The sequence below is a fragment of the Oncorhynchus tshawytscha genome, linkage group LG10 (assembly GCF_018296145.1).
Source record: "Oncorhynchus tshawytscha isolate Ot180627B linkage group LG10, Otsh_v2.0, whole genome shotgun sequence".
Taxonomy (NCBI): Eukaryota; Metazoa; Chordata; class Actinopteri; order Salmoniformes; family Salmonidae; genus Oncorhynchus; species Oncorhynchus tshawytscha.
Window position 1 is genome coordinate 2,550,489 of NC_056438.1, and position 26,038 is coordinate 2,576,526.

General features: G+C 45.9%; 1 protein-coding gene across 1 annotated transcript in view; it reads left to right on the plus strand.

Annotated features, from left to right (window-relative positions):
• ccdc171 (coiled-coil domain containing 171) overlaps window positions 1-26,038 on the plus strand; it is a 60,265-nt gene that overhangs the window by 10,850 nt on the left and 23,377 nt on the right. The window contains exons 6-16 of the mRNA XM_042329303.1: window positions 317-409; window positions 1,769-1,867; window positions 1,973-2,034; window positions 4,087-4,225; window positions 4,714-4,834; window positions 6,320-6,426; window positions 6,888-6,977; window positions 9,290-9,568; window positions 10,269-10,436; window positions 10,771-10,958; window positions 23,005-23,170. Coding sequence (XP_042185237.1) covers window positions 317-409; window positions 1,769-1,867; window positions 1,973-2,034; window positions 4,087-4,225; window positions 4,714-4,834; window positions 6,320-6,426; window positions 6,888-6,977; window positions 9,290-9,568; window positions 10,269-10,436; window positions 10,771-10,958; window positions 23,005-23,170 — 1,512 coding nt within the window. The remainder of the gene's footprint in view (window positions 1-316; window positions 410-1,768; window positions 1,868-1,972; window positions 2,035-4,086; window positions 4,226-4,713; window positions 4,835-6,319; window positions 6,427-6,887; window positions 6,978-9,289; window positions 9,569-10,268; window positions 10,437-10,770; window positions 10,959-23,004; window positions 23,171-26,038) is intronic.

A 26,038-nucleotide genomic window follows, 5' to 3' on the forward strand; every position in this document is an offset into this window, starting at 1 on the left:
ACAGAGAGTCAAGACTCTAGAAACCAACATAGAGTCTGAGAGATTTCAAATAGTGTGTTTGTGTGTTCCTCAGACCGCCCTACAGAGAGTCAAGACTCTAGAAACCAACATAGAGTCTGAGAGATTTCAAATAGTGTGTTTGTGTGTTCCTCAGACCGCCCTACAGAGAGTCAAGACTCTAGAAACCAACATAGAGTCTGAGAGATTTCAAATAGTGTGTTTGTGTGTTCCTCAGACCGCCCTACAGAGAGTCAAGACTCTAGAAACCAACATAGAGTCTGAGAGATTTCAAATAGTGTGTTTGTGTGTTCCTCAGACCGCCCTACAGAGAGTCAAGACTCTAGAAACCAACATAGAGTCTGAGAGAGCTGCTCACCTGGAGTCTAAATTCAACTCTGAGATCATACAGGTAAAACACACACCTATTTAATGTATTCTGTGTAACGTGTCGTGGGCACTAGACCCACATTTTGGGTGACTAAAACAGTAGGGACTGAACCGGCTGCTGGTTTCAGATCATTACCACCCTCCACTGCCGTTGTGCTCTTTATCAAAGAGCTTAACACCAACAAGAGTCCAGCCGCAACGGAGCTGACCCTGTAGCTGACCCTGTAGCTGACCCTGTAGCTGACCCTGTAGCTGACCCTGTAGCTGACCCTGTAGCTGACCCTGGGCCTCTGACCCTGTAGCTGACCCTGTAGCTGACCCTGTAGCTGACCCTGGGCCTCTGACCCTGTAGCTGACCCTGTAGCTGACCCTGTAGCTGACCCTGTAGCTGACCCTGTAGCTGACCCTGTAGCTGACCCTGGGCCTCTGACCCTGTAGCTGACCCTGTAGCTGACCCTGTAGCTGACCCTGGGCCTCTGACCCTGTAGCTGACCCTGTAGCTGACCCTGTAGCTGACCCTGGGCCTCTGACCCTGTAGCTGACCCTGGGCCTCTGACCCTGTAGCTGACCCTGGGCCTCTGACCCTGTAGTTGACCCTGTGAGTTGACCCTGTAGCTGACCCTGTAGCTGACCCTGTAGCTGACCCTGGGCCTCTGACCCTGTAGCTGACCCTGTAGTTGACCCTGTAGCTAACCCTGGGCCTCTGACCCTGTAGTTGACCCTGTAGTTGACCCTGTAGTTGACCCCTGTAGTTGACCCCTGTAGTTGACCCCTGTAGTTGACCCCGGGCCTCTGACCCTGTAGCTGACCCTGTAGCTGACCCTGTAGCTGACCCTGTAGCTGACCCTGTAGCTGACCCTGTAGCTGACCCTGTAGCTGACCCTGTAGCTGACCCTGTAGCTGACTCTGTAGCTGAACCCTGGGCCTCTGACCCTGGGCCTCTCAATGTGTTTGACTGGGGTTGGGAAGAATGCAGAAGACCAATTTCCGTTCTAAACAAATGGACAATAAACTATCTATTATCCCTCTCCTCTCTCGCTCTCTCTCTCCCTCTCCTCTCTCTCCCTCCCTCCCTCCCTCCCTCCCTCCCTCCCTCCCTCCCTCCCCTCCCTCCCTCCCTCCCTCCCTCCCTCCCTCTCCCTCTCTATCTCTCTCCCCCCGCTCTCTCTTCTCAATACCTCCCTCTCTCTCTTCTCAATACCTCCCTCTCTCCCTTCTCACTCCCCCCATCTTTCTCCTCTCCTATCTCTTTCCCTCTCTCCTCTCTCTCTCTCTCTCTCTCTCTCTCTCTCTCTGCTCTCCCTCTCTCTCTTCTCACTCCCTGCCTCCCTCTCTCTCTCTCCCCCCTCTCTCCCCTCTCTCCGCCCTCTCTTTCCCCCAGCTGCGTATCCGTGACCTGGAGGCAGCTCTACAGGTGGAGAAGTGTAGCCAGGCTGAAGCCGTGTCCAGTCTGGACATGGTCAAACAACAGTTCAGAGAGGTGGGTAAACCCAGGCTAAGGAGATGGACCTTAACCCCACAACGTGCTCTCCATCGTTGTTCACTGTAACGGACAATAAAGTTGTGTTGTTGTATTATACTGTAGGTGGAACGAGCCTACAGCATAGAGAGAGACAGGGCACGGGACTCTACTGGCAGACTGGCACAGTAAGTGTCCATCCAAAATGGCACCCGATTATTTTTCTGGTGCAGTCTGGGTATACAGTCAGAAGTTTGGACACACCTACTCACTCGTTTATCTTTATTTGTACTATTTATAAGAGAATAATAATGAAGACAATCAAAACTATGAATTATTTTAATGTAACCTTTATTTAACTAGGCAACTCAGTTAAGGATAAATTATTATTTACAATGATGGCCTACACCGGCCAAACCAGGGCGACGCTGGGCCAATTGTGCGCCGCCCTATGGGACTCCTAGTCATGGCCGGTTGTGATACAGCCTGGAATCAAACCAGGGTCTGTAGTGATGCCTCTAGCACTGAGATGCCTTAGACCGCTGCGCCACTCGGGAGCCTAAAATAACATATGGAATCATAAATGGCCACCCTTTGCCTTGATGACAGCTTTGCACACTCTTGACATTCTCTCAACCAGCTTCATGAGGTAGTCACCCGGAATGCATTTCTATTAACAGGTGTGCCTTGTTAAAAGTTAATTTGTGGAATTTCTTTCCTTCTTCATGCGTTTGAGATAATCAGTTGTGTTGTGACAAAGTCGGGGGGTGGTATACAGAAGATAGCCCTAATTTGTAAAAGACCAAGTCCATATTATGGAAAGAACAGCTCAAATATGTGAAGAGAAACGACAGTCCATCATTACTTCAAGACATGAAGGTCAGTCAACGCGGAACATTTCAAGAACTTCGGAAATTTCTTCAAGTGCAGTCAGAAAAACCATCAAGTGCTATGATGAAACTGGCTCTCATGAGGGCCGCCACAGGAAAGGAAGACCCAGAGTTAACTCTGCTGCAGAGGATACGTTCATTAGAGTTACCAGCCTCAGAAATGGCAGCCCAAATAAATGCTTCACCGAGTTCAAGTAACAGACACATCTCAACATCAACTGTTCGGAGGAGACTGCGTGAATCAGGCCTTCATTTTTATTGTTTATTTATCTGTTATTTTACCAGGTAAGTTGACTGAGAACACGTTCTCATTTGCAGCAACGACCTGGGGAACAGTTACAGGGGAGAGGAGGGGATGAATGAGCCAACTTTAAACTGGGGATTATTAGGTGACTGTGATGGTTTGAGGGCCAAATTGAGAATTTAGGTCAAATTGCTGCAAAGAAACCACTACTAAAGGACACCAATAAGAAGGACTTGTTTGGGCCAAGAAACACGAGCAATGGACATTTAGACCGGTGGAAATCTGTCCTTTGGTCTGATGAGTCCAATTTGAGATTTTTGGTTCCAACCGCTGTGTCTTTGTGTCTTTGTGAGATGCAGAGTAGGTGAACTGATGATCTCCATGTGTGGCTCCCACTGTGAAGCATGGAGGAGGAGGTGTGATGGTGTGGGGGTGCTTTGTTGGTGACACTGTCTGTGATTTATTTAGAATTCAAGGCACACTTAACTAGCATGGCTACCACAGCATTCTGCAGCGATACGCCATCCCATCTGGTCTGCTCTTAGTGGGACTATCATTTGTTTTTCAACAGGACAATGACCCAACACACCTCCAGGCTGTGTAAGGAGGTGTGTTGGGGCATTGTCCTGTTGAAAAACAAAGGAGAGTGATTGAGTGCTGCATCAGATGACCTGGCCTCCACAATCACCGGACCCCAACCCATTGGGATGGTTTGGGATGAGTTGGACCACAGAGTGAACGAAAAGCAGCCAAGAAGTCCTCCGCATATGTGGGAACTCCTTCAAGACTGTTGGGAAAGCATTCCAGGTGAAGCTGGTTGAGAGAATGCCAAGAGTGTGCAAATGTATCATCAAGGCAAAGGGTGGCTACTTTGAAGAATCTAAAATATATTTTGATTTGTTTAACAGTTTTTTGGTTACTACATGATTCCATCTGTGTTATTTCATAGTTTTGATGTCTTCACTATTATTCTACGATGTAGAAAATAGTTTAAAAATATAGAAAAACCATTGAATGAGTTGACGTGTCCAAACCTTTGATTGGTACTGTTTATGGTAGTAATATGATACCTGTGGATGAGGTTAACATTGTGTTGTGGTGTGTAGGCTGGAGAAGGACTACCTGAGTTCTAAGGCAGAGTTGAGTGCAGAGTTGGAGAAGGAGAGAAGAACTGCATCACACGTCCGAGACCAACTACAGGAACTACACACGCTACATACGCACAGCCTGACACAGCTGGACATGGTAGGAGGATTCACACACACACACACACACACACACACACACACACACACACACACACACACACACACAGACACACACGGGGAGGGGAACGACAACTCAAAGAACCACAAGTGTGTCTGAAGGATTGTAAGTGGCAGGTGTTTTTTTTTCTCTGTCTCTCTGCTCTCTGCTCTCTCTCTCTGTCTCTCTCTCTGTCTCTGTCTCTCTCTCTGTCTCTCTCTCTCTGTCTCTCTCTCTGTCTCTCTCTCTCTCTCTCTCTCTCTGCTCTCTGTCTCTCTGTCTCTCTCTCTGTCTCTCTCTCTGTCTCTCTCTCTGTCTCTCTCTCTCTCTCTCTTCTCTGGTCTCTCTCTGTCTCTGCTCTCTCTCTCTCTCTCTCTCTCTCTGTCTCTCTCTCTCTCTCTCTCTCTCTCTTCTCTGGTCTCTATCTGTCTCTGCTCTCTCTCTCTCTCTCTCTGTCTCTGTCTCTCTCTCTGTCTCTCTGTGTTTAGGCTCGTAAGCGTCAGGTGTTGCTGGAGGAGGAATTTGAGAGCTATCTTAGAGAGTTACAACAGCTACTGCAACTACACACCGCTGTAGGGCCCCTCACTGCTGTAGGACAACTCACCACAGGTTAGTGTCAGTATGTGTGTTGTAGAAAAGCTAAAACATGGTGCAGAACTGACCATAACCCTCACAGAACGGACCATCACCCTCACAGAACGGACCATAACCCTCACAGAACTGACCATAACCCTCACTGTACTGACCATAACCCTCACTGTACTGACCATCACCCTCACTGTACTGACCATAACCCTCACAGAACTGACCATAACCCTCACTGTACTGACCATAACCCTCACTGTACTGACCATAACCCTCACTGTACTGACCATAACCCTCACTGAACTGACCATAACCCTCACTGAACTGACCATAACCATAACCCTCACTGTTCTGACCATAACCCTCACTGAACTGACCATAACCCTCACTGTACTGACCATAACCATAACCCTCACTGTTCTGACCATAACCCTCACTGTACTGACTATAACCCTCACTATACTGACCATAACCCTCACTGTACTGACTATATCCCTCACTGTTCTGACCATAACCCTCACTGTTCTGACCATAACCCTCACTGTACTGACCATAACCCTCACTGTACTGACCATAACCCTCACTGTACTGACCATAACCCTCACTGTACTGACCATAACCCTCACTGTACTGACCATAACCCTCACTGTACTGACCATAACCCTCACTGAACTGAGCATAACCCTTACTGTACTGACCATAACCCTCACTGTACTGACCATAACCCTCACTGTACTGACCATAACCCTCACTGAACTGACCATAACCCTCACTGAACTGACCATAACCCTCACTGTACTGACCATAACCCTCACTGAACTGACCATAACCCTCACTGTACTGACCATAACTCTCACTGTACTGACCATAACCCTCACTGTACTGACCATAACCCTCACTGTACTGACCATAACCCTCACTGTACTGACCATAACCCTCACTGTACTGACCATAACCCTCACTGAACTGACCATAACCCTCACTGTACTGACCATAACCCTCACTGTACTGACCATAACCCTCACTGTACTGACCATAACCCTCACTGTACTGACCATAACCCTCACTGTACTGACCATAACCCTCACTGTTCTGACCATAACCCTCACTGTACTGACCATAACCCTCACTGTACTGACCATAACCCTCACTGTACTGACCATAACCCTCACTGTACTGACCATAACCCTCACTGTACTGACCATAACCCTCACTGTTCTGACCATAACCCTCACTGTACTGACTATAACCCTCACTGTACTGACCATAACCCTCACTGTTCTAACCATAACCCTCACTGTACTGACCATAACCCTCACTGTACTGACCATAACCCTCACTGTACTGACCATAACCCTCACTGTACTGACCATAACCCTCACTGTTCTGACCATAACCCTCACTGTACTAAATAAACGTTTCTAATGAAATCACACTGAGATTCTAATTCGGTTTCTGCTATTTAGCTCTTTGCGGTATAAAACGATGTCCTTTCTCTCCTATGTGAAGAAGAGCCTGTTGGAGAGGGAAGACGGCACAGCCCCTCTACTGTCATGAACATGCTGGGGACAACCCTGACTACATACCAGACCACCCTGGACCAGACTACTACAGAGGTAAGCCTCCTAACCCTGACTACATACCAGACCACCCTGGACCAGACTACTACAGAGGTAACCCTCCTAACCCTGACTACATACCAGACCACCCTGGACCAGACTACTACAGAGGTAAGCCTCCTAACCCTGACTACATACCAGACCACCCTGGACCAGACTACTACAGAGGTAAGCCTCCTAACCCTGACTACATACCAGACCACCCTGGACCAGACTACTACAGAGGTAAGCCTCCTAACCCTGACTACATACCAGACCACCCTGGACCAGACTACTACAGAGGTAACCCTCCTAACCCTGACAACCTACCAGACCACCCTGGACCAGACTACTACAGAGGTAACCCTCCTAACCCTGACAACATACCAGACCACCCTGGACCATCAACAGGTCCTGGATCAGCAGAAACAGTCAGAGAGGCTGGTCCAGGAGGTTCAGTGTTGTTATGTTATCAACAGGTCCTGGATCAGCAGAAACAGTCAGAGAGGCTGGTCCAGGAGGTTCAGTCCAACCAGCGACTGATGTCAGAACAGAAGAGTCACTTAGAGGTGAGTAGTACTGCCGTCGCTCTTTGGACATATCAAATCAAATCAAATTTTATTTGTCACATACACATGGTTAGCAGATGTTAATGCGAGTGTAGCGAAATGCTTGTGCTTCTAGTTCCGACAATGCAGTAATAACCAACAAGTAATCTAACTAACAATTCCAAAACTACTGTCTTATACACAGTGTAAGGGGATAAAGAATATGTACATAAGGATATATGAATGAGTGATGGTACAGAGCAGCATAGGCAAGATACAGTAGATGGTATCGAGTACAGTATATACATATGAGATGAGTATGTAAACAAAGTGGCATAGTTAAAGTGGCTAGTGATACATGTATTACATAAGGATGCAGTAGATGATATAGAGTACAGTATATACAGTGCCTTGAGAAAGTATTCAGCCCCCTTGAACTTTGCGACCTTTTGCCACATTTCAGGCTTCAAACATAAAGATATAAAACTGTATTTTTTTGTGAAGAATCAACAACAAGTGGGACACAATCATGAAGTTGAATGACATTTATTGGATAACTTTTTTAACAAATCAAAAACTGAAAAATTGGGCGTGCAAAATTATTCAGCCCCTTTACTTTCAGTGCAGCAAACTCTCTCCAGAAGTTCAGTGAGGATCTCTGAATGATCCAATGTTGACCTAAATGACTAATGATGATAAATACAATCCACCTGTGTGTAATCAAGTCTCCGTATAAATGCACCTGCACTGTGATAGTCTCAGAGGTCCGTTAAAAGCGCAGAGAGCATCATGAAGAACAAGGAACACACCAGGCAGGTCCGAGATACTGTTGTGAAGAAGTTTAAAGGCGGATTTGGATACAAAAAGATTTCCCAAGCTTTAAACATCCCAAGGAGCACTGTGCAAGCCACCTCTACACTGTCATATTGATGCTCTCCACCAACTCAGATTACCAGACTGTCATATTGATGCTCTCCACCAACTCAGATTACCAGACTGTCATATTGATCCTCTCCACCAACTCAGATTACCAGACTGTCATATTGATCCTCTCCACCAACTCAGATTACCAGACTGTCATATTGATGCTCTCCACCAACTCAGATTACCAGACTGTCATATTGATGCTCTCCACCAACTCAGATTACCAGACTGTCATATTGATCCTCTCCACCAGCTCAGATTACCAGACTGTCATATTGATGCTCTCCACCAACTCAGATTACCAGACTGTCATATTGAACGTGAGGATCCTCTCCACCAGCTCAGATTACCAGACTGTCATATTGATGCTCTCCACCAACTCAGATTACCAGACTGTCATATTGATGCTCTCCACCAACTCAGATTACCAGACTGTCATATTGATGCTCTCCACCAACTCAGATTACCAGACTGTCATATTGATGCTCTCCACCAACTCAGATTACCAGACTGTCATATTGATCCTCTCCACCAGCTCAGATTACCAGACTGTCATATTGATCCTCTCCACCAGCTCAGATTACCAGACTGTCATATTGAACGTGAGGATCCTCTCCACCAGCTCAGATTACCAGACTGTCATATTGATGCTCTCCACCAACTCAGATTACCAGACTGTCATATTGATCCTCTCCACCAACTCAGATTACCAGACTGTCATATTGATGCTCTCCACCAACTCAGATTACCAGACTGTCATATTGATGCTCTCCACCAACTCAGATTACCAGACTGTCATATTGATGCTCTCCACCAACTCAGATTACCAGACTGTCATATTGATGCTCTCCACCAACTCAGATTACCAGACTGTCATATTGATGCTCTCCACCAGCTCAGACAGGTCCACCACTGGTTACTGGCAGGGCCCTGACTATGAGAACACAGAGGTCCACCACTGGTTACTGGCAGGGCCCTATGAGGACACAGAGGTCCTCCACTGGTTACTGTCAGGGCCCTGACTATGAGGACACAGAGGTCCACCACTGGTTACTGGCAGGGCCCTGACTATGAGAAGGGGGATATGAGGATAGCTAACATAGCTATTTTTTCCTTTCTCACTCTGTCTCTGTCTCTCTCTCTCTCTCTCTCTCTCTCTCTCTCTCTCTCTCTCTCTCTCTCTCTCTCTCTCTGTCTCTCTCTGTCTCTCTCTCTCTGTCTCTCTCTGTCTCTCTCTCTCTCTCTCTCTCTCTCTCTCTCTCTCTCTCTCTGTCTCTCTCTCTCTCTGTCTCTCTCTCTGTCTCTCTCTCTGTCTCTCTCTCTGTCTCCTCTCTCTCTCTCTCTCTCTCTCTCTCTCTCTCTCTCTCTCTCTCTCTCTCTCTCTCTCTCTCTCTCTCTCTCTCCTGTAGGAGCTCCGTGCAGCGCTGTCTGACTGTAACGTAGAGTTACAGCGTCTGAGATCCCAGTGTTCTGAAAAGACGCTCCAGACCAACCGACTACAGACTGACCTACAGACCGCCCAGCAACACTGGGAGAGGGAGAGAGAAAGGGAGAAGCAGAGAGAAGGAGAGAGGGAGAAAACGAGGGAGAAGCACAGGGAAGGAGAGCGGGAGAAGGAGAGAGAGAGGACCGTGGAGTTGCAGGCAGAGGTTCAGAGGATCAGACAACTCAATCAGAAAGATTCTCAGGTAAACAGAGCTCTGTTTGGAGTAGAAGTCTCTGATTCTTCCTATTCATTCTTCCACCCCGTTATGACAGTTGTTCTGTTACTGTGTTTTATAAAGCCCTGTTTATCCCTCTGGTAAACATGACAGTTGGTCTGTTACTGTGTTTTATAAAGCCCTGTTTATCCCTCTAGTAAACATGACAGTTGGTCTGTTACTGTGTTTTATAAAGCCCTGTTTATCCCTCTAGTAAACATGACAGTTGGTCTGTTACTGTGTTTTATAAAGCCCTGTTTATCCCTCTAGTAAACATGACAGTTGGTCTGTTACTGTGTTTTATAAGGCCTGTTTACATCCCAAGCTGTTGCAGAGTTGTGTGACATTTGTAGCCTGTCTTTGTGTGCCGTTGCCAATCAGCTGTCCTCTTCCTACCAGGTCGTCCTGTTCCCGGTGTTTGACCAGGGTTCATACTAACCACTATGGTCCATTATAACCCTATATAACTCTAATGTAACGTCATTATAGACTGTGTTAGCAGCAGTGGTTCAATTAAACTGTGTCTCTGTTACTGTTTGGCTCACCCAAGTGTCTGTGTGTCTCTGTTACTGTTTGGCTCACCCAAGTGTCTGTGTGTCTCTGTTACTGTTTGGCTCACCCAAGTGTCTGTGTGTGTGTCTCTCTGTTACTGTTTAGCTCACCCAAGTGTCTGTGTGTGTGTCTGCAGGAGAAGTTGTCGTTCCTTCACGGTCTGTTCCAGCGTCTGTTGGCGGGCTGCGTCCTCGTCTCCCAGCCGCAATGCATCCTGGGTAGTTTCTCCTGGGCGGAGCTCTGTGATGTCATAACGGAACACGTCGACACCCTCACCTCTGACCTTACACGCGCCAACGAGAGGGTAGGGTGTGTGTGTGAGATGTGTGTGTGAGATGTGTGTGTGTGAGCGAGTGAGATACTATTTGTTTCTCTTACAATACAGCTAACAAATGTTTACAAAATCTTAGGCAGTATTTGATGTCTTTCTCTCTCCCTCCCCTCTCTCTCTCTCTTTCTCCTCCATCTCTCTCACGCTCTCTCTCTCCTTTCTTTATCTCACGCTCTCTCTCTCTCTCTCTCTCTCTCTCTCTCTCTCTCTCTCTCTCTCTCTCTCTCTCTCTTTCTCTCTTTCTCTCTTTCTCTCTCTTCTCTCTCTCTTTCTCTCTCTCTTCTCTCTCTTCTCTCTCTCTCTCTAGGTGTCCCACCTGCAGGCTGTGTGTGAGAGTAACAGTGTGTGTGTGTCTCAGCTGCAGCAGAGCCAGGAAGGGGTGTTAGTGAGAATAGAGGAGACAGTGAAACATAGAGAAGAGACCTGGACAGCACAGAGACATGAGATGGACCAGCAACACGCACACACTGTTACTCTGTTACAGGGAAGATACAGGTAACTAACACACTGCTACAGGGGAAGATACAGGTAACTAACACACTGTTACAGGGGAAGATACAGGTAACTAACACACTGTTACACTGTTACAGGGAAGATACAGGTAACTAACACACTGTTACAGGGGAAGATACAGGTAACTAACACACTGATACACTGTTACAGGGAAGATACAGGTAACTAACACACTGTTACAGGGGAAGATACAGGTAACTAACACACTGTTACAGGGGAAGATACAGGTAACTAACACACTGTTACACTGTTACAGGGGAAGATACAGGTAACTAACACACTGTTACAGGGAAGATACAGGTAACTAACACACTGTTACAGGGAAGATACAGGTAACTAACACACTGTTACAGGGGAAGATACAGGTAACTAACACACTGTTACAGGGAAGATACAGGTAACTAACACACTGTTACAGGGAAGATACAGGTAACTAACACACTGTTACACTGCTACAGGGGAAGATACAGGTAACTAACACACTGTTACACTGTTACAGGGAAGATACAGGTAACTAACACACTGTTACAGGGGAAGATACAGGTAACTAACACACTGTTACAGGGAAGATACAGGTAACTAACACACTGTTACAGGGGAAGATACAGGTAACTAACACACTGTTACACTGTTACAGGGAAGATACAGGTAACTAACACACTGTTACAGGGAAGATACAGGTAACTAACACACTGTTACAGGGAAGATACAGGTAACTAACACACTGCTACAGGGGAAGATACAGGTAACTAACACACTGCTACAGGGGAAGATACAGGTAACTAACACACTGTTACAGGGGAAGATACAGGTAACTAACACACTGCTACACTGTTACAGGGAAGATACAGGTAACTAACACACTGCTACAGGGGAAGATACAGGTAACTAACACACTGTTACAGGGAAGATACAGGTAACTAACACACTGCTATAGGGGAAGATACAGGTAACTAACACACTGTTACAGGGAAGATACAGGTAACTAACACACTGTTACAGGGAAGATACAGGTAACTAACACACTGTTACACTGCTACAGGGGAAGATACAGGTAACTAACACACTGCTACAGGGAAGATACAGGTAACTAACACACTGTTACAGGGGAAGATACAGGTAACTAACACACTGCTACAGGGAAGATACAGGTAACTAACACACTGCTACACTGCTACAGGGAAGATACAGGTAACTAACACACTGCTACACTGCTACAGGGAAGATACAGGTAACTAACACACTGTTACACTGTTACAGGGAAGATACAGGTAACTAACACACTGTTACACTGTTACAGGGAAGATACAGGTAACTAACACACTGCTACAGGGAAGATACAGGTAACTAACACACTGTTACAGGAAGATACAGGTAACTAACACACTGCTACAGGGAAGATACAGGTAACTAACACACTGTTACAGGGAAGATACAGGTAACTAACACACTGTTACAGGGAAGATACAGGTAACTAACACACTGTTACACTGCTACAGGGGAAGATACAGGTAACTAACACACTGTTACACTGCTACAGGGAAGATACAGGTAACTAACACACTGTTACAGGGAAGATACAGGTAACTAACACACTGTTACACTGCTACAGGGAAGATACAGGTAACTAACACACTGTTACAGTGAAGATACAGGTAACTAACACACTGTTACACTGCTACAGGGAAGATACAGGTAACTAACACACTGTTACACTGCTACAGGGAAGATACAGGTAACTAACACACTGCTACAGGGGAAGATACAGGTAACTAACACACTGTTACACTGTTACAGGAAGATACAGGTAACTAACACACTGTTACAGGGGAAGATACAGGTAACTAACACACTGTTACACTGTTACAGGGGAAGATACAGGTAACTAACACACTGTTACAGGGAAGATACAGGTAACTAACACACTGTTACAGGGGAAGATACAGGTAACTAACACACTGTTACAGGGGAAGATACAGGTAACTAACACACTGTTACAGGGGAAGATACAGGTAACTAACACACTGTTACACTGTTACAGGGAAGATACAGGTAACTAACACACTGCTACAGGGAAGATACAGGTAACTAACACACTGTTACACTGTTACAGGGAAGATACAGGTAACTAACACACTGTTACAGGGAAGATACAGGTAACTAACACACTGTTACACTGTTACAGGGAAGATACAGGTAACTAACACACTGTTACAGGGGAAGATACAGGTAACTAACACACTGCTACAGGGAAGATACAGGTAACTAACACACTGTTACAGGGGAAGATACAGGTAACTAACACACTGTTACACTGTTACAGGGGAAGATACAGGTAACTGTTACACTGTTTCCCTGCTACTCATACACACAGAGACACATCCGCACAACCAATCCTTTGGTAAATGTCTTTATTTTTCTCTCTCGTTCTTTCTCTCTCCTTCCCTCCCCCACCCACCCCTCTCTTTCTCTCTCTCTCTCTCCTTCCCTCCACCTCCTCTCTCTTTCCCTCCTCTCTCTCTCTCTCCTTCCCTCCACCTCCTCTCTCTTTCCCTCCTCTCTCTCTCTCTCCTTCCCTCCACCTCCTCTCTCTCTCTCTCTCTCTCTCTCTCTTTTCCCTCCACCTCCTCTCTCTCTCTCCCTCCTCTCTCTCTCTTTCCCTCCACCTCCTCTCTCTCTCTCTCTCTCTCCCTCCTCTCTCTCTCTCTCTCTCCCTAGATGTTCGGTGCTCAGCTTGAAGAGGCCCGTCAGAGACTATCCTCACTAGAGAAAGAACGCAGCCAGCTGACCAATGACCTCGCCATGCTCCAGAAAACCCTAACCCAGTCTGACCTCCAGGGGTCAACCCTGCTCTCAGCCTGCACCCTACTGGCTGGGGCGCTCACACACCTCACACACGCCACACACACACTCCGCACACAGAAAACTCTCCTCACTCGCCGCTTGGCGGAGCGAGAGGGCCTAGAGATGGAGGTTAGAACGCTTGTACAAGCTCTAGGGGAGGGAAGAGGAGAGGGGGATGAGGAGAGGAAGGGAGGAGGGGTGAAGAGGTGGAGAAGGTGTGTGGTGTGTGTGATAGCTGTAAACAGGTTGTGTGTGTTGGGACGGGGGAGCAGACTGGTGTTTAGGGTGGGTGGGCAGAGGTACCCCTCTATAGGGGTTCGTGTTTCAGTCATCCCTCCTCTGGAGGAGAGGGAGAAGGACTCAACACCGCCATCTAAAGGTGAGCAGGGCAATGACACAACTGCACTGTGAAATAATTATTCTGAAAATATTTGTGAATGTTTTTGACTAGTTGATAAATACAAAGGCATTCCAACCCTCTTCCTGGAGATCTACTGTCCTGTAGGTTTTCAGTCCAACCCTCTTCCTGGAGATCTACTGTCCTGTAGGTTTTCAGCCCAACCCTCTTCCTGGAGATCTACCGTCCTGTAGGTTTTCAGTCCAACCCTCTTCCTGGAGATCTACCGTCCTGTAGGTTTTCAGCCCAACCCTCTTCCCGGAGATCTACAGTCCTGTGGGTTTTCAGTCCAACCCTCTTCCTGGAGATCTACTGTCCTGTAGGTTTTCAGTCCAACCCTCTACCTGGAGATCTACTGTCCTGTAGGTTTTCAGTCCAACCCTCTTCCTAGAGATCTACTGTCCTGTAGGTTTTCAGTCCAACCCTCTTCCTGGAGATCTACTGTCCTGTAGGTTTTCAGTCCAACCCTCTTCCTGGAGATCTACTGTCCTGTAGGTTTTCAGTCCAACCCTCTTCCTGGAGATCTACTGTCCTGTAGGTTTTCAGTCCAACCCTCTTCTTGGAGATCTACTGTCCTGTAGGTTTTCAGTCCAACCCTCTTCCTGGAGATCTACTGTCCTGTAGGTTTTCAGTCCAACACTCTTCCTGGAGATCTACTGTCCTGTAGGTTTTCAGTCCAACCCTCTTCCTGGAGATCTACTGTCCTGTAGGTTATCAGTCCAACCCTCTTCCTGGAGATCTACTGTCCTGTAGGTTTTCAGTCCAACCCTCTTCCTGGAGATCTACTGTCCTGTAGGTTTTCAGTCCAACCCTCTTCCTGGAGATCTACTGTCCTGTAGGTTTTCAGTCCAACCCTCTTCCTGGAGATCTACTGTCCTGTAGGTTCAGTCCAACCCTCTTCCTGGAGATCTACTGTCCTGTAGGTTTTCAGTCCAATCCTTTTTGGACAACTGAAGCAAGGCACACAATTCTTCTTTAGGAAAATGACCATTTCTGGTAAAAAATAAAAATAATTGTTGAGACAGAAATTTTGGATGAAAAGTACTTTGTTAAAAACAGCAAGATTTCTCTCAGGAATGAACTATGAAACGATGAATGTATGAATGTATGAATGGGATAGCATCGTATTAACCCCTTGCTCTCTGACTCTCTCAGGTGAAGAGGATAATGACGATGAAGGGAGAGGAGGACTGTGTGTGAGGTGGCTTCGTCGTAAAGATATCTCCTTCTTCATCATGTCTTCCATGGCTGAACTACAAGAGGCCTTAGAGCACACAGGTAACTCTCTCTCACACACACACACACACACACTGAGAGAGAGTTAGCTAGCGTAAACTGGTGGAGGAATCTGGAGGTGGTGAACCAGCAGTCGGAAGGGTACTGTCTTCTATATCCCAGGTGTTATCTACTGTCTTCTATATCCCAGGTGTTATCTACCTGCTCCATGGTCTTCTATATCCCAGGTGTTATCTACTGTCTTCTATATCCCAGGTGTTATCTACTGTCTTCTATATCCCAGGTGTTATCTACTGTCTTCTATATCCCAGGTGTTATCTACTGTCTTCTATATCCCAGGTGTTATCTACCGTCTTCTATATCCCAGGTGTTATCTACTGTCTTCTATATCCCAGGTGTTATCTACTGTCTTCTATATCCCAGGTGTTATCTACCTGCTCCATGGTCTTCTATATCCCAGGTGTTATCTGCTGTCTTCTATATCCCAGGTGTTATCTACTGTCTTCTATATCCCAGGTGTTATCTACCTGCTCCATGGTCTTCTATATCCCAGGTGTTATCTACTGTCTTCTATATCACAGGTGTTATCTACCTGCTCTGTATAGCTGTATCTGTATCTGTAGTGTCTGTATCTGTAGTGTCTGTATCTGTATCTCTGTAGCTGTAGTGTCTGTATCTGTAGTGTCTGTATCTGTAGTATCTGTATCTGTAGTGTCTGTATCTCTGTATCTGTATCTGTAGTGTCTGTATCTCTGTAGCTGTATCTGTAGCTCTATCTGTAGTGTCTGTATCTGTATCTGTAGTGTCTGTATCTGTATCTGTAGTGTCTGTATCTGTAGTGTCTGTATCTGTAGTGTCTGTATCTGTAGTGTCCGTATCTGTATCTGTAGTGTCTGTATCTGTAGTGTCTGTATCTGTAGTGTCTGTATCTGTAGTGTCTGTATCTGTGTCTGTATCTCTGTAGCTGTATCTGTATCTGTAGTGTCTGTATCTGTAGTGTCTGTAGCTGTGTCTGTCTCTGTATCTGTAGTGTCTGTATCTCTGTAGCTGTATCTGTAGCTGTCTCTGTATCTGTAGTGTCTGTATCTGTGTCTGTATCTGTTATGTCTGTAGCTGTAATGGCTGTATCTGTAGCTGTAGCTGTATCTGTAGCTGTGTCTGTAGCTGTATCTGTTATGTCTGTATCTGTAGCTGTATCTGTAATGGCTGTATCTGTAGCTGTATCTGTAGCTGTATCTGTATCTGTGTCTATCTGTAGCTGTGTCTGTATCTGTAGTGTCTGTATCTGTAGCTGTATCTATATCTGTAGCTGTATCTGTATCTGTAGCTGTAATGGCTGTATCTGTAGCTGTATCTGTAATGGCTGTATCTGTAGCTGTATCTGTAGCTGTATCTGTAGCTGTATCTGTAGCTGTGTCTGTAGCTGTATCTGTAGCTGTATCTGTAGCTGTAGCTGTATCTGTAGCTGTGTCTGTATCTGTAGTGTCTGTATCTGTATCTATATCCGTAGCTGTAGCTGTATCTGTATCTGTAGCTGTATCTGTGTCTGTAGCTGTATCTGTAGCTGTATCTGTAGCTGTAGCTGTATCTCTGTATCTGTAATGGCTGTATCTGTGTCTGTGTCTGTAGCGGTGTCTGTAGCTATATCTCTGTATCTGTAGTGTCTGTAGCTGTATCTGTGTCTGCAGTGGTGTCTGTAGCGGTGTCTGTAGCTGTGTCTGTAGCGGTGTCTGTAGCTGTATCTGTGTCTGTGTCTGTAGCGGTGTCTGTAGCTGTATCTGTATCTGTAGCTGTGTCTGTATCTGTAGCTGTATCTGTAGCTGTAGCTGTGTCTATCTGTAGCTGTATCTGTAGCTGTGTCTGTAGCTGTATCTCTGTCTGTAGCTGTATCTGTGTCTGTAGCTGTATCTGTGTCTGTAGCTGTGTCTGTAGCTGTATCTGTGTCTGTATCTGTAGCTGTATCTGTAGCTGTAGCTGTGTCTATCTGTAGCTGTATCTGTAGCTGTGTCTGTAGCTGTATCTCTGTCTGTAGCTGTATCTGTGTCTGTAGCTGTATCTGTAGCTGTGTCTGTAGCTGTATCTGTGTCTGTAGCTGTGTCTGTAGCTGTATCTGTGTCTGTAGCTGTAGCTGTGTCTGTAGCTGTATCTGTAGCTGTATCTGTGTCTGTGGCTGTGTCTGTAGCTGTATCTGTGTCTGTATCTGTGTCTGTAGCTGTATCTGTGTCTGTGGCTGTGTCTGTAGCTGTATCTGTAGCTGTATCTGTAGCTGTATCTGTAGCTGTATCTCTGTATCTGTAGCTGTATCTGTAGCTGTATCTCTGTATCTGTAGCTGTATCTGTAGCTGTATCTCTGTATCTGTAGCTGTATCTGTAGCTATAGCTGTATCTGTAGCTGTATCTGTAGCTGTATCTGTAGCTGTATCTCTGTATCTGTAGCTGTATCTGTAGCTGTAGCTGTATCTCTGTATCTGTAGCTGTATCTGTAGCTGTATCTCTGTAGCTGTAGCTGTGTCTGTATCTGTAGTGTCTGTATCTGTAGCTGTGTCTGTAGCTGTAGCTGTATCTGTAGCTGTATCTCTGTAGCTGTATCTCTGTAGCTGTGTCTGTATCTGTAGTGTCTGTATCTGTAGCTGTGTCTGTAGCTGTATCTGTATCTGTAGCTGTATCTCTGTAGCTGTGTCTGTATCTGTAGCTGTATCTGTGTCTGTGTCTGTAGCGGTGTCTGTAGCTGTATCTGTATCTGTAGCTGTGCCTGTAGCGGTGTCTGTAGCTGTATCTGTGTCTGCGTCTGTAGCGGTGTCTGTAGCGGTGTCTGTAGCTGTAGCTGTATCTGTAGCCGTGTCTATCTGTAGCTGTATCTGTAGCTGTGTCTGTATCTGTAGCTGTGTCTGTAGCTGTATCTGTGTCTGTAGCTGTATCTGTAGCTGTATCTGTAGCTGTGCCTGTAGCGGTGTCTGTGGCGGTGTCTGTAGCTGTGTCTGTGTCTGTAGCTGTGTCTGTGTCTGTAGCTGTGTCTGTAGCTGTATCTGTATCTGTAGCTGTATCTGTGTCTGTAGCTGTATCTGTAGCTGTATCTGTAGCTGTGTCTGTAGCGGTGTCTGTAGCGGTGTCTGTAGCTGTATCTGTAGCTGTGTCTGTATCTGTGTCTGTAGCTGTGTCTGTATCTGTAGCTGTGTCTGTAGCTGTATCTGTAGCTGTAGCTGTATCTCTGTATCTGTAGCTGTATCTGTATCTCTGTAGCTGTGTCTGTATCTGTAGTGTCTGTATCTGTATCTGTAGCTGTATCTCTGTAGCTGTATCTGTAGCTGTATCTCTGTAGCTGTGTCTGTATCTGTAGTGTCTGTATCTGTATCTGTAGCTGTATCTGTATCTGTAGCTGTATCTCTGTAGCTGTGTCTGTATCTGTATCTGTGTCTGTGTCTGTAGCGGTGTCTGTAGCTGTATCTGTATCTGTAGCTGTGCCTGTAGCGGTGTCTGTAGCTGCATCTGTATCTGTGTCTGCGTCTGTAGCAGTGTCTGTAGCGGTGTCTGTAGCTGTAGCTGTGTCTGTATCTGTAGCTGTGTCTGTAGCGGTGTCTGTAGCGGTGTCTGTAGCTGTATCTGTAGCTGTAGCTGTATCTGTAGCTGTGTCTGTAGCGGTGTCTGTGGCGGTGTCTGTAGCTGTAGCTGTATCTGTAGCTGTGTCTATCTGTAGCTATATCTGTGTCTGTAGCTGTATCTGTGTCTGTATCTGTAGCTGTATCTGTATCTGTAGCTGTGCCTGTAGCGGTGTCTGTGGCGGTGTCTGTAGCTGTATCTGTAGCTGTATCTGTAGCTGTGTCTGTAGCTGTGTCTGTAGCTGTATCTGTGTCTGTAGCTGTATCTGTAGCTGTATCTGTGTCTGTAGCTGTATCTGTAGCTGTATCTGTAGCTGTGTCTGTAGCGGTGTCTGTAGCTGTATCTGTGGCTGTGTCTGTAGCTGTGTCTGTATCTGTAGCTGTGTTTGTAGCTGTATCTGTGTCTGTAGCCGTGTCTGTAGCTGTATCTGTAGCTGTATCTGTAGCTGTATCTGTAGCTGTGTCTGTTGCTGTGTCTGCAGCTGTATCTGTAGCTGTGTCTGTAGCTGTGTCTGTAGCTGTAGCTGTATCTGTGTCTGTAGCTGTGTCTGTAGCTGTGTCGGTGTCTGTAGCGGTGTCTGTAGCTGTGTCTGTAGCCGAATCTGTATCTGTACCTGTATCTGTACCTGTGTCTGTGGCTGTGTCTGTGTCTGTGGCTGTGTCTGTGTCTGTAGCCGTGTCTGTAGCTGTGTCTGTATCTGTGTCTGTAGCTGTGTCTGTATCTGTAGCCGTGTCTGTAGCTGTATCTGTAGCTGTATCTGTAGCTGTATCTGTAGCTGTGCCTGTTGCTGTATCTGTATCTGTAGCTGTGCCTGTAGCTGTATCTGTAGCTGTATCTGTAGCTGTATCTGTATCTGTGTCTGTAGCTGTGTCTGTAGCTGTGTCTGTGTCTGCAGCGGTGTCTGTAGCGGTGTCTGTAGCTGTGTCCGTAGCTGAATCTGTATCTGTACCTGTATCTGTACCTGTGTCTGTGGCTGTGTCTGTGTCTGTGGCTGTGTCTGTGTCTGTAGCTGTGTCTGTAGCTGTGTCTGTATCTGTGTCTGTAGCTGTGTCTGTATCTGTAGCCGTGTCTGTAGCTGTATCTGTAGCTGTATCTGTAGCTGTATCTGTAGCTGTGTCTGTTGCTGTGTCTGTAGCTGTATCTGTATCTGTAGCTGTGCCTGTAGCTGTATCTGTAGCTGTATCTGTAGCTGTATCTGTGTCTGTAGCTGTGTCTGTAGCTGTGTCTGTGTCTGTAGCGGTGTCTGTAGCGGTGTCTGTAGCTGTGTCCGTAGCTGAATCTGTATCTGTACCTGTATCCGTACCTGTGTCTGTGGCTGTGTCTGTGTCTGTGGCTGTGTCTGTGTCTGTAGCTGTGTCTGTAGCTGTATCTGTATCTGTAGCTGTATCTGTAGCTGTGTCTGTAGCGGTGTCTGTAGCTGTGTCTGTAGCTGTGTCTGTAGCTGAATCTGTATCTGTACCTGTACCTGTATCTGTATCTGTAGCTGTCCCTGGTTCTCACCCCAACCTCTCTCCATGTTTCCCCTGACCACCACTGCTAAATCCTGGCCACCACTCCATAGAATACTTCTTTATTTTAGATGTATAGGGGTCATGTCAATGTCGTGGGGCCGCCATTGATTTTGGTACAGTGTCTGAGTCAGTCAGATGGCACAATAACACGACAAATGTATAGAAGAAGACAATTACCCATAACACACCTCCAGGCTGTTTAAGGGCTATTTGACCAAGACGAGGTAGTCTCAGGACAATTACCCATAACACACCTCCAGGCTGTTTAAGGGCTATTTGACCAAGACGAGGTACTCTCAGGCCAATTACCCATAACACACCTCCAGGCTGTTTAAGGGCTATTTGACCAAGACGAGGTACTCTCAGGCCAATTACCCATAACACACCTCCAGGCTGTTTAAGGCCTATTTGACCAAGACGAGGTACTCTCAGGCCAATTACCCATAACACACCTCCAGGCTGTTTAAGGGCTATTTGACCAAGACGAGGTACTCTCAGGCCAATTACCCATAACACACCTCCAGGCTGTATAAGGGCTATTTGACCAAGACGAGGTACTCTCAGGCCAATTACCCATAACACACCTCCAGGCTGTTTAAGGGCTATTTGACCAAGACGAGGTACTCTCAGGCCAATTACCCATAACACACCTCCAGGCTGTTTAAGGGCTATTTGACCAAGACGAGGTACTCTCAGGACAATTACCCATAACACACCTCCAGGCTGTTTAAGGGCTATTTGACCAAGACGAGGTACTCTCAGGACAATTACCCATAACACACCTCCAGGCTGTTTAAGGGCTATTTGACCAAGACGAGGTAGTCTCAGGACAATTACCCATAACACACCTCCAGGCTGTTTAAGGGCTATTTGACCAAGACGAGGTACTCTCAGGCCAATTACCCATAACACACCTCCAGGCTGTTTAAGGCCTATTTGACCAAGACGAGGTACTCTCAGGCCAATTACCCATAACACACCTCCAGGCTGTTTAAGGGCTATTTGACCAAGAAGGACAGTGATGGAGTGCTGCATCAGATGACCTGGCCTCCACAATCACCCGACCTCAACCCAATTGAGATGGTTTGGGATGAGCTGGACGGCAAAGTGAAGGAAAAGCAGCCAACAAGTGCTCAACGTATGTGGGAACTCCTTCAAGACTGTTGGAAAAGCATTCCAGGTGAAGATGGTTGAGAGAATGCCAAGAGTGTGCAAAGCTGTCATCAAGGCAAAGTGTGGCTACTTTGAAGAATCTAAAATAGAAAAGATATTTTGATTTGTTTAACACTTCACCTACATGATTCCATATGTGTTATTTCATAGTTTTGATGTCTTCACTTTATTATTCTACAATGTAGAAAATAGTACAAATGGTACTGTGGTACTGTAGTACTGTAATACTGTGGTACTGTGGTACTGTAGTACTGTGGTACTGTAGTACTGTAGTACTGTGATACTGTGGTACTGTGGTACTGTGGTATTGTAATACTGTAGTACTGTGATACTGTGGTACTGTAGTACTGTGGTACTGTGGTACTGTGATACTGTAGTACTGTGATACTGTAGTACTGTGATACTGTGGTACTGTGATACTGTGGTACTGTGATACTGTGGTACTGTGATACTGTAGTACTGTGATACTGTAGTACTGTGATACTGTAATACTGTGATACTGTAGTACTGTGATACTGTGATACTGTGGTACTGTGATACTGTAGTAATGTGGTACTGTGGTACTGTGATACTGTAGTACTGTGGTACTGTGATACTGTAGTACTGTAATACTTTGATACTGTAGTACTGTGATACTGTAATACTTTGGTACTGTGGTACTGTAATACTGTGGTACTGTGATACTGTCATACTGTGGTACTGTGGTACTGTAATACTGTAGTACTGTGGTACTGTGATACTGTAGTACTGTGGTACTGTGATACAGTAGTACTGTGGTACTGTAATACTGTGGTACTGTGATACTGTGGTACTGTGGTACTGTAATACTTTGATACTGTAGTACTGTGATACTGTGGTACTGTAATACTGTGATACTGTGGTACTGTGATACTGTAGTACTGTGGTACTGTGATACTGTAGTACTGTGGTAATGTAATACTGTGATACTGTAGTACTGTGGTACTGTGATACTGTAATATTGTGGTACTGTGATACTGTAGTACTGTGGTACTGTAATACTGTGGTACTGTGATACTGTGGTACTGTGATACTGTGGTACTGTGATACTGTAGTACTGTGGTACTGTGATACTGTGGTACTGTAATACTGTAGTACTGTGGTACTGTCATACTGTAATACTGTAGTACTGTAATACTGTGTATATACACTGTGCATTCGGAAAGTATTCAGACCCCTTGACTTTTTACACATTTTGTTTTCCGATACTATATTGTCTGTGTCTCTTTCTCCTCCAGTATCTTCCTCTCAGGTGGTATTGTCTGCTGCTCGTAACAGTCTATCCCGCCTCCTGGACCACCTCCTCACCCCCAGACCGAGGGTCCCATCTCACACCCTATAGCGTGAACAAGGGTACTCTGGTTAGTCGGCTGGGACAGGGCCTACACCGAATCACGGCCAAACAGATGAGCAATAAGGTTTGTGGTCTATAACAATGTATTTCATAGAGAATATATATATATATATATATATATATGTTATTTTGATTTACTCTCTTAACCACCTGAAGTCGAGGTTGGCACGGGAACAATAGTGACATTTTAGATTCAAGTTCCGGACCGGATCAACAGTCTACCAGAATGGGCAGTACAGGAATTATTTTGAACAGAGTTATTTTTGTGTTATAAGCATTTTTAAGAGGACATTTAGATTCCCCTCCCCCTCTGTCTCCCAACAGTAACACTGTCTAACCTCTAACCTGGGTCCTCTACTGTTTAACCTCTAACCTGGGTCCTCTACTGTTTAACCCCTAACCTCTATCCTGGGTCCTCTACTGTTTAACCCCTAACCTCTATCCTGGGTCCTCTACTGTTTAACCTCTAACCTGGGTCCTCTACTGTTTAACCCCTAACCTCTATCCTGGGTCCTCTACTGTTTAACCCCTAACCTCTATCCTGGGTCCTCTACTGTTTAACCCCTAACCTCTATCCTGGGTCCTCTACTGTTTAACCCCTAACCTCTAACCTGGGTCCTCTACTGTTTAACCCCTAACCTCTAACCTGGGTCCTCTACTGTTTAACCCCTAACCTCTATCCTGGGTCCTCTACTGTTTAACCCCTAACCTCTAACCTGGGTCCTCTACTGTTTAACCCCTAACCTCTATCCTGGGTCCTCTACTGTTTAACCTCTAACCTGGGTCCTCTACTGTTTAACCTCTAACCTGGGTCCTCTACTGTTTAACCCCTAACCTCTATCCTGGGTCCTCTACTGTTTAACCCCTAACCTCTATCCTGGGTCCTCTACTGTTTAACCCCTAACCTCTATCCTGGGTCCTCTACTGTTTAACCCCTAACCTCTATCCTGGGTCCTCTACTGTTTAACCCCTAACCTCTATCCTGGGTTCTCTACTGTTTAACCCCTAACCTCTATCCTGGGTCCTCTACTGTTTAACCTCTAACCTGGGTCCTCTACTGTTTAACCCCTAACCTGGGTCCTCTACTGTTTAACCTCTAACCTGGGTCCTCTACTGTTTAACCCCTAACCACTATCCTGGGTCCTGTACTGTTTAACCCCTAACCTCTAACCTGGGTCCTCTACTGTTTAACCTCCAACCTGGGTCCTCTACTGTTTAACCTCTAACCTGGGTCCTCTACTGTTTAACCCCTAACCTGGGTCCTCTACTGTTTAACCCCTAACCCCTAACCTGGGTCCTCTACTGTTTAACCCCTAACCTGGGTCCTCTACTGTTAACTACTACTGAAAACACTGTCTCAGGCACCGCTCCAGAATCTACCATAAGGGTTGAGATCTGGTGACTGAGACATGACGGTGCATCTACCATAAGGGTTGAGATCTGGTGACTGAGACAGTGCATCTACCATAAGGGTTGAGATCTGGTGACTGAGACATGGCGGTGCATCTACTATAAGGGTTGAGATCTGGTGACTGAGACATGGCATACGGTGCATCTACCATAAGGGTTGAGATCTGGTGACTGAGACATGACGGTGCATCTACCATAAGGGTTGAGATCTGGTGACTGAGACATGACGGTGCATCTACAGTGCCTTGCGAAAGTATTCGGCCCCCTTGAACTTTGCAACCTTTTGCCACATTTCAGGCTTCAAACATAAAGATATAAAACTGTATTTTTTTGTGAAGAATCAACAACAAGTGGGATACAATCATGAAGTGGAACGACATTTATTGGATATTTCAAACTTTTTTAACATATCAAAAACTGAAAAATTGGGCGTGCAAAATTATTCAGCCCCCTTGAGTTAATTAATACTTTGTAGCGCCACCTTTTGCTGCGATTACAGCTGTAAGTCGCTTGGGGTATGTCTCTATCAGTTTTGCATATCGAGAGACTGAAATTTTTTCCCATTCCTCCTTGCAAAACAGCTCGAGCTCAGTGAGGTTGGATGGAGAGCATTTGTGAACAGCAGTTTTCAGTTCTTTCCACAGATTCTCGATTGGATTCAGGTCTGGACTTTGACTTGGCCATTCTAACACCTGGATATGTTTATTTTTGAACCATTCCATTGTAGATTTTGCTTTATGTTTTGGATCATTATCTTGTTGGAAGACAAATCTCCGTCCCAGTCTCAGGTCTTTTGCAGACTCCATCAGGTTTTCTCCCAGAATGGTCCTGTATTTGGCTCCATCCATCTTCCCATCAATTTTAACCATCTTCCCTGTCCCTGCTGAAGAAAAGCAGGCCCAAACCATGATGCTGCCACCACCATGTTTGACAGTGGGGATGGTGTGTTCAGGGTGATGAGCTGTGTTGCTTTTACGCCAAACATAACGTTTTGCATTGTTGCCAAAAAGTTCAATTTTGGTTTCATCTGACCAGAGCACCTTCTTCCACATGTTTGGTGTGTCTCCCAGGTGGCTTGTGGCAAACTTTAAACGACACTTTTTATGGATATCTTTAAGAAATGGCTTTCTTCTTGCCACTCTTCCATAAAGGCCAGATTTGTGCAATATACGACTGATTGTTGTCCTATGGACAGAGTCTCCCACCTCAGCTGTAGATCTCTGCAGTTCATCCAGAGTGATCATGGGCCTCTTGGCTGCATCTCTGATCAGTCTTCTCCTTGTATGAGCTGAAAGTTTAGAGGGACAGCCAGGTCTTGGTAGATTTGCAGTGGTCTGATACTCCTTCCATTTCAATATTATCGCTTGCACAGTGCTCCTTGGGATGTTTCAAGCTTGGGAAATCTTTTTGTATCCAAATCCGGCTTTAAACTTCTTCACAACAGTATCTCGGACCTGCCTGGTGTGTTCCTTGTTCTTCATGATGCTCTCTGCGCTTTTAACAGACCTCTGACACTATCACA